General features: G+C 55.5%; 2 protein-coding genes across 3 annotated transcripts in view; both read left to right on the top strand.

Annotated features, from left to right (window-relative positions):
• Positions 1–5,916, top strand: part of Cpsf3 (cleavage and polyadenylation specific factor 3) — a 24,056-nt gene extending 18,140 nt beyond the window's left edge. The window contains exons 14-18 of one of the 2 annotated variants that reach the window (XM_010629076.3): positions 791–885; positions 1,913–2,000; positions 3,328–3,397; positions 4,317–4,413; positions 5,618–5,916. In XM_010629076.3, coding sequence (XP_010627378.1) covers positions 791–885; positions 1,913–2,000; positions 3,328–3,397; positions 4,317–4,413; positions 5,618–5,734 — 467 coding nt within the window. In that variant the 3' untranslated portion in view covers positions 5,735–5,916. The remainder of the gene's footprint in view (positions 1–790; positions 886–1,912; positions 2,001–3,327; positions 3,398–4,316; positions 4,414–5,617) is intronic. The other variant, XM_010629075.3, reaches the window with a different exon arrangement.
• A 1,521-nt stretch (positions 5,917–7,437) lies between these two features.
• Iah1 (isoamyl acetate hydrolyzing esterase 1 (putative)) overlaps positions 7,438–8,125 on the top strand; it is a 7,440-nt gene continuing 6,752 nt past the window's right edge. Inside the window, exon 1 of the mRNA XM_019208164.2 lies at positions 7,438–7,673. Within this exon, the coding sequence (XP_019063709.1) occupies positions 7,585–7,673 (89 nt within the window). The 5' untranslated portion in view covers positions 7,438–7,584. The remainder of the gene's footprint in view (positions 7,674–8,125) is intronic.

The raw sequence follows: 8,125 nt of genomic DNA, 5'->3' as shown, positions 1-8,125 counted from the left end.
CCTGGGGCCCCTGTGCTTGCAAGGCAGGTGGCAGAGCCACAAGACAAATCCCCAGCCCAAATAGGTTATTTTTTTGGGTGTGTACCAGGGATCGAACTTGGGTCCTTGTGCTTGTGAGCCAGGCAGTGGAACCACTGAGCTAAATTCCAGCCGCTGGTTTTGCCATTTTAATAAAGATCTTTAGGTCTTAACATAAGGAGGGCTAGTGACTAAAGGCAGTGTACCTTCTAATTAAGGGAGAGCACCCTGGGGTTAAGATGTTCTTCCATAAACTGCTGCGGTGAGATAGTCGGGGAGAATCCCTGCTCGTTAGAACCACAGACAGTAACAGAAAGCTCATAAAATGCGTCTGAGTGACCAATTAGAGGACTGGGCCGCCGGAGGAGGCTGATCTTCCCCTGGGCCGAGATTAGACTGAGGCAGGCGGAAGGCGGGGGCCACGGCACAGCTGGCTGCTTAGCAGAGGCTGAGAGTCCCACAGGGAGTGCCGGAGAGGGCCGTGGACGGTCCTGAGCCCCAACTGTTTCCCGCAGACGCCCCAGGTGCGCATGGCGCAACTCTCCATGACCCATCCTGTATTCCGGGGCCTCGAGCCGTTAGCGTAAACCTACCCAGCCTCGAAGCAGCTCCCTGCCCAAGGGAGTGAGTTACGGATTCTTCCATTGTGGATTCTTCCATTGTGCAGCGGCTTTAGTCCAGCTCTCTCTGAACACATGAATAATTATGCCTCTGAGCTATTTTAAGGAAATGATACGCATCTTGTAACGATATTCTCTCTTATTTTGTTCAGGTGACGTAGAAGAATTAGAAATTCAAGAAAAACCTGCTTTGAAAGTATTCAGAAATATTACCGTAATACAGGAACCAGGCATGGTAATACTAGAGGTAAGAGAAGACCGTTTAAGAGAGTCTCAAAAAAGTTCACATGCACGCCAGGTGTGATGGCGCACGCCTGTGATCCCAGCACTCGGAGGCTGAGGCAGGAGGGTTGAGGCCAGCCTGGGCTACATAGCGAGGCTTTGTCTTAAACAGATAAAGATGTGTCAGGTTTAGTCCCACCACAGTTCTGTGATTTAAGCTGAAATTAGATTCCAAATGGTAACAGCTAGTAAAGGAAGTGTTAGGAGGAGGAGTGACCTCTGGTGTGAACTCACCAATGATGATGTGTAGTTGCTCGGAGGAAGCGGGGTCTGTAGGCCTTTCTGCACTCCTTCCACCGAGCCCTCGTAGAGACTGTATTTGTGCTTCCAGAGTCAGACTATCAAAGAGGGCTGGGGATTCAACTCAGTGGTTCTGCCGCCTGCCTTGCAAGCACAAAGTCCCAAGTTTGATCCCCAGTACCAAAAAAAAAAAAAATCAGAAGATTCTGCGTTTCCAGGTGCCCCCTGTGCGTATCGTGTGGCAGTGCTGGGGCGCCGGTCCCTGAAGCGTGGCCTGGTCTCATCCCGACGCAGAGGCGCCGGAGCTTTGGGGGGCACTGGGCTCGTGGAAGAGTGGCGGGGCCCGTGTGCTTCATGGCAGGAGCAGAAGGCAGTATTTAAAAAGCGGGGGAAGCCGCTCAGTGAGGGACAAGAGCCAAAGCCAGCGGGTGGGTGGAGGGAGACGAGGCCGGGTAGTCCACCCTCCTGCCCTGCTGCTGACGGGCCTGGCACAGTAATAGGAATTCGAGTTTGAATCTCCATCAGCAGTTCTCCCCTGCAAGCTACTTTTGAGTTAGTTTTCACTTTTATAAAATGAGCTAGGTTGTGCTATTCAGGAGAATTAAAAGATAAGGACATAAAACTGTTTGGCACAAAGAAAAAGCTTAGGACATCTTACCCGTGTGACGAGAAGCAAACTAGGGAAGTCCAGCGTCGCTGCCCAGCCCCGGCAGCTCCACCCTGACCCAGCCCAACCCTAACCCTCTCCGCAGTGGCTGGCGAACCCGTCCAACGACATGTACGCGGACACCGTGACCACCGTGATCCTCGAGGTGCAGTCCAACCCGAAGATAAGGAAAAGTACGCAGTTCCTCCCTTCGCCCGGGTCTGGGAACTGAAACGCAGCGGAGTCCCGAGTGAGAGCTTACAATCGGATCCCTTTATTTCTGTACGATCTCTGAAATGCGTACAGAACTGTGTATCATGAGCACATCCCTACCGCCTGGGCCTTCCCGCGGCTGTGAAAAGCCGGGTCGCCGCTGGCGTGGAGATGAAGCCTTTCAGCAGCAGCTTCAGGGAGGCAGCAGGGCCCGGATGTAGCTCGGCGGTTCGATCCCCAGCACCACACAGAATGGAAGCAGAACACTGAAATACTGAATCGAGCCGGCGGGCCTGTTAGGAACCTGGGCTGCCGTCTGACCTTGACTAGATGGCTTCTGTCTACAGGACGATTTTCAACCCAAGGAAAACACTAGTGAAAATATTTTGTGGGTATTTTTTTTAACAGCTGAACGATATTTGTGCATAGTTCAATATAATACATATCTTGGGCTGGGGATTTAGCTCAGTGGTTCTGCCGCCTGCCTTGCAAGTGCAAGGACCCAAGTTTGATCCCTGGTACCCCCCCAAAATCTATATATATAATACATATCTTGGGCTGGGGATTTAGCTCAGTGGTTCTGCCGCCTGCCTTGCAAGTGCAAGGACCCAAGTTTGATCCCTGGTACCCCCCCAAAATCTATATATATAATACATATCTTCCATAGGCTTTTTTTGTTTTTTGCATTACTTTTATTTATTTTATTTTATTTTTGCATTTTGGAGATACAGCCTTACTATGTAGCCCAGGCTGACCTCAAATTCATAGCGATCCTCTTGCCCCAGTCTCCCGATTGCCAGGATTTTATCTGTGCACCACCATGCCCAGTATAATAGTCATCTTTTTGGTGAAGTGTGACCCTTATTGTCACAGATAAGGAGGGCTGACTGGAGTCAGATATAAAGTCATTATTTCATAACTTCCTGATGCTTCCGTCTGGAAACAACTTTCGTTTACATCCGGGATGGGTTTAGCACTATTGTGAATTCCTGTGTCCCCTCACCAGAGACACAATGCCAGGTGTGGTGGCGCACGCCTGTCATCCAGCACTTGGGAGGTTGAGGCAGGGGATCACCGCAAGTTCCGGGACAGCCTGGGCTACATAGTGAGACTGTCTTAAAAAATAAATAAAATAATCTTTGTCATTTTGTGGTTCTTTAATAAGATCGAGGAGTTCGTCCTTCACAGGCAGACGTGGGGATGTGTGCTCTGTCGCCTTAGATGCTGGTCATCGTGACAGCGGGACCAAGCGGTGGTGTGGAAGTCCTGAGTAAGAACTGGGAAACTGAACTCCACCCTTCTCCCCAGGTGCGGCTCAGAAGGTTTCGAAGAAGCTGGAGACGCACGTGTACAGCAAGCGCCTGGAGACCATGCTGCAGTGAGTGCTGTGCGCGCCTGCTGCATCCTGGGCCCTTTTTTATTTCTTGAGCCAGGGTTTTGCTGAGTCACTAAGCTGCCCAGCTGGCCTTGACCTTGGGATCCTCCTGCCTCAGCCTCCCGAGAACTGGGATGACAGGTGTGCGCCACCGTGCCCGGTGGGTGCCTGGCTTTCCATCAGGAGTGGACGCAGGTGACACTGCCGCCTTCCCATTCACACTTGGCTGCTTCCAGGGACAGTGGACCTTGGTGGCTGGTCAAAGCATCACAGCAGTCAGCAGGGACAGGGCCAGCGTCTCCGCCGGTGGCACTGTGCCTGGAAGAACGAATACCCTTCCATGTTTGCTTCTGATGTGAATTCTTCCTATGGACAGGAAGTCTGCCTGTGAAATACCAGGATCTTAGTACTGTCCACCACCGGTGCTGATTCCTTCCTCTTCCCAAGTCCTCGCTAAGCCTCAATGTGGGCATTTTCTGAGGAAAATCTAGGGTGGAACGGGTCTCCCACGTTCCTGTCGACCGATGGCTGCTGCCCTTCTTGCTCTCAGCACTAGGGCTTGAGCTTCAGCCCTGCCCTTCTCAGAATTTTATCTTGAGGCAGGGTCTCACTAAATCACCCCAGTGAGACTCAAATTCATGATGCTTCTCCTGCCTCAGCCTTCCAAGTGCCTGGGATTACAAACACAGGCCAGCCATCACACCTGGCCTGGCACGCCTGTCATCCCAGTCCCGGGAGGCTGAGGCAGGAGGATCGAAAGTCCCTGCACCCCAGGGAGCAGTCTGGACCGTGGAAGCTGAGGGTGGATAGGAAGTTATCTTAGGAGCAGGCTCAGGTGCTGGACTTGGGGGCTGCGACCGGTTGTCGCCTTGATCCCCGCCCCCCCACGGCAGCTGGACTAACGTGTCTGCCTGACCTGCAGGGACATATTTGGCGAAGACTGCGTGAGTGTGAAGGATGGCTCCATCCTCAGTGTCACCGTGGATGGCAAAACGGCCAACGTTAACTTGGACACCCGGGTATGTGCTGCGCTGCTGCCACCGCACCTGCCCCTGTGCTTTGCAGCTCGGTGTCTCACCCACTCTTGCACGTCACACAGAGCCTCCCTGTGCCCCACACGTCCCTGTCCCCGTCCCCGCTGTGTTTGGCCTCTGCTACAGTGGCCGGGGCACAGGTTCCACACCCTGGCTTTCAGGCTTGGAGCCAGTCCTGGAGTTGGGATTGCAGAGGGTAAGTTAGTGCCTCCTCCTTGCACAGCCGGAGACCTGCACTCACTGTGCAGCCCAGGCTGGCCTCGAACCCAGGCGATCACCCTGCCTCAGCCTCCCGAGGGTGGGTGTGCAGGCGAGCAAACGGGGCCGCTTGTGGAGATGCGGCTAGTTCTGAGCAGCTGGCTTCCACTGTAAACATGTCCTGCAAGGTTTTGAGTTGGGTGCAGTGAGGGGCCTAGACTGACCCCCAGTAAGGAGGGAGGCGAGCTGGGGACTAGCAGCTGACCAGGGAGAGCAGGCAGCCATGCTGCGGTGTTCACACCACTGGTCCAGGAGCCGTGGGTCTGAAGTGCATCTCCAGGTGCTGTGGGGAAGTGGGAGCTACGTACAGTGGACCCTACGACAGCCAGGGTGATTAGGTTAATAGGAGACTCCCCTGCCTCTGCTTCTCTGTAGCGTGTGCCCAGGCAAAGGTCCGGATCTCAGCCTTACTGACTTAGTCACAACCGGCCCTGGGAACCAATCGAGTTCACAAGTCTAGGGTCCACTGTACGTGCTCTGCTCTTTGTGCAGGGAAGGTCGGTGAGACACATAAAAAGGCCTCAGAAGGTGAAGCCTTGCCTGGCGTGGTGACACCCACCTGTCATCCCAGCACTCAGGAGGCTGAGGCAGGAGGATGTACACTAGTTTGAGGCCAGTTTGGGCTACATAGTGAGACGGTGTCTCAAAACACCAAAACAGGAGCCGGGTGCGGTGGCACACACCTGTCATCCCAGCACTCTCGAGGCTGAGGCAGGAGGATCGCTGTGAGTCCAAGGCCAGCCTGAACCACACAGCAAGTCCCTGTCTCAAGACACCAAACGGAAAATACCAAAAGGGGGCTTTGAAGTAGACACAGCTCCAGATTCCGTTGGTCGCAGGGTCTCCCTGGTCCCATCATGGAGCGTTCCGCCCCCTGCCCCACCCCGTGCCAAGTACAGTGAGTAACTCTGGCCCCGATGCTGCCTTGCAGAGCGTGGAGTGCGAGGAGGGCAGCGAGGACGACGAGTCGCTGCGGGAGATGGTGGAGCTGGCGGCGCAGCGGCTGCACGATGCGCTCACCCCGTGCGCGTGCGCGGACCGCCCGTGAGCCCCGCCGGACGCGCTGGACCCCAGGGCTTAGCCCAGAGCGCCGTGGACCTGCTGTTACTGCTGCCGCCGGGCCAGGGGAGGCTGAGGCAGGAACACCGCGACTTCCAGCCCAGCCCCCCAACTTGGCGAGACACTCTCCAAATAAAAAATGAGAGGAGCTGGGGATGACGCTCAGTGCTGGCTTCCATCCCCAGTGCCTAAGGAAGGGTTTGCTCCTGACAACTAAGTCAGAATGTGACTTACTGCACGCACTGGTCCCTGAGGCCATCCGTGTTCGGTGCTTTAATGCAGGTAGTTCGGGCGGTCGCTCCAGTGCGTTCCACACTTCTCTTGACCCTACCGGGGTCGTTTGACAAACGCAGAAACCGGGAGTTTGGTGAGAGTGTCAAGCTCTGTGTGTCCGGTGTGGAGAGATGCCGAGTTCACGACTGTGGCGTGGTCAGGAGACCGCCAGTGTCTGGGCCACAGGTGGCTGGCGGAGGCGACCTGCGCTCCTATCAGCGGCGTGCACATCTGCTGCTTAAAATGAAACGGCCGTTTTGTAAAGTGGCCTACTTCATGGTTGTCTTTGGCCCATACCCAAGATCTAGGGACCACTTTCCCAAGGGTCATGTAAGATTGCGATGAATTTAAAAACATTGTTATAGCCGCATATGGTGGTGCACACTGGTGATCCCCTGAACCACAGGAGGCTGAGACAGGAGGATTTCAAGTTTGAGTACCACCTGGATAATTTAGAACCTGTCTCAAAATACAGGAGTGGGGGTGTGGCCTAGTGAGGTTCTGGGTTTAATCCTTGGTACGGGGAAAAGCCCCATTGAGTTCCTTGGACACACGTTCCAGTGCCCCAGTGACCATCCCTGCCTTGAGGTCTTTGCCCCTGAGCCCACCAGGTCTCCATTCCCCCTGGCTTGGGGCCAACTCCTTAGAGCTGACCACAGGCTGCAGCTGCACACAGGAGTCACCTGGGTGCTACAGACCTTGCAACACCTGTGCAAGGTGGGGCGGGGCCCGAGAGGCCCAAGGCGTGAGCTCCGGCCCACAGGCTTGGTCCTGCTGTGGCCACAGCTGTACTCCACCTGGAGCTCGGTCATCCCAGATGTCACTGGCCAGTGCGGCTTTTGCTTCAGTGATGATGAAGGTATGACTAGCAAGGCACAGTGGCACAGGCCTGTGATCCCAGCACCTGGGAGGCTGAGGCAGGAGGATCGCACTAAGATAAAGGCCAGCCTGGGCTCCATAGTGAGAGCCTGTCACAAAGCAGCACTGAAGGAGTTCACAAGACCTGCTTCACCTGAAGGGAAGAGGAGAGGACTCCGCTTGGGCAGCTGGCAGGCTCCCGGGAAGGGGTCAGACTGGGGGCCATGTTTCTGGGGTGCTGGTGTGGGTTCAGGTCTGCCGGTCACTGTCAGCCCTGGCCTGGCCTTGTGGGTCGGGGGTAGCCTCATGGAGGGCTGTGGGGGTGAGAGGGGTGCCCGGGCCTGGGGGACACCGGCAAGGTGGCTGGGGCTGCCCACCCTGCCTGTGTGGACTTGGGGGCCAAGTTTGAGGAAGGACGGGGACGGGACGCTCTGCTGTGGTCACCCGTGGAGGAAAAGAACGCGGTTTCCCTGTGTAGCCGTTGCCGGGAAGTGGAAGTCACCCTCTCCGTGAGGAACGGGCTGAAGCCCAGGAGTTTGTCCCCTGTCCCATGGTGCCTCCTGCCTGGTTCCCGCGAGGCTGTCACCCTGCCTGCCAAGAATGGGGCCACAGAAGTCTTTCTGACTTCCGGAGGCGCTGGCCTGGCCCCGGCCGTGTCCTGCTGCACCGAGGGTGGGCAGGCTGGCCTGGCCACTGCTTCCAGTCGGAATGAAATCAGGACTGAAGCACGGATTTACAGGAAAAAGCTGTCACTGGGACGAGAGAAGGATCAAGCCCACCCTTGACAAGGAAAATAGGTAGCTGGAGGAAGGGGCTCAGATTGGCCAACCCCAAGAGTGGAGGCCAGCTTGTGTTTCACTTATTGCTGGGCTGGAGATTGAACTCAAGTCCTTTGCACTGAGCTACGTCCCCAGCCCGTTGTTTTTTGTGTTTGTTTGTTTTAATTTCATTTTAAGTCAGGGTCTCGCTGATTCACTAAGCTGTCCAGGTTGGGCTCAAGTTTGTGATCCTCCTGCCTCAGCCTCCCAGGGTACAGGGGTTACAGGTGTGTGCCGCCATATCTGGCTTCCTATATGGGTTTTAGAGTACTTCCGGGAAGTGCAAGTGGCCGAGCTTCTCCTTGTAGCCCAGAAATAGTTTCCAAGAGGCCTCAACTTTTAACAGGCGTCAACGGCCTGGGGGACAGCCACGACGCCACATGGACCCGGGCGCTTTACCCGAGTGTCCCATTGCGCAGGCGCCTCTCCGC

Source organism: Fukomys damarensis, unplaced genomic scaffold (genome assembly GCF_012274545.1).
Source record: "Fukomys damarensis isolate Sample0158 unplaced genomic scaffold, DMR_v1.0_HiC HiC_scaffold_25, whole genome shotgun sequence".
NCBI classification, from domain to species: Eukaryota; Metazoa; Chordata; class Mammalia; order Rodentia; family Bathyergidae; genus Fukomys; species Fukomys damarensis.
The sequence above is the reverse complement of the archived record's forward strand: the minus strand, read 5'-3'. Positions and strand labels throughout refer to the sequence as shown.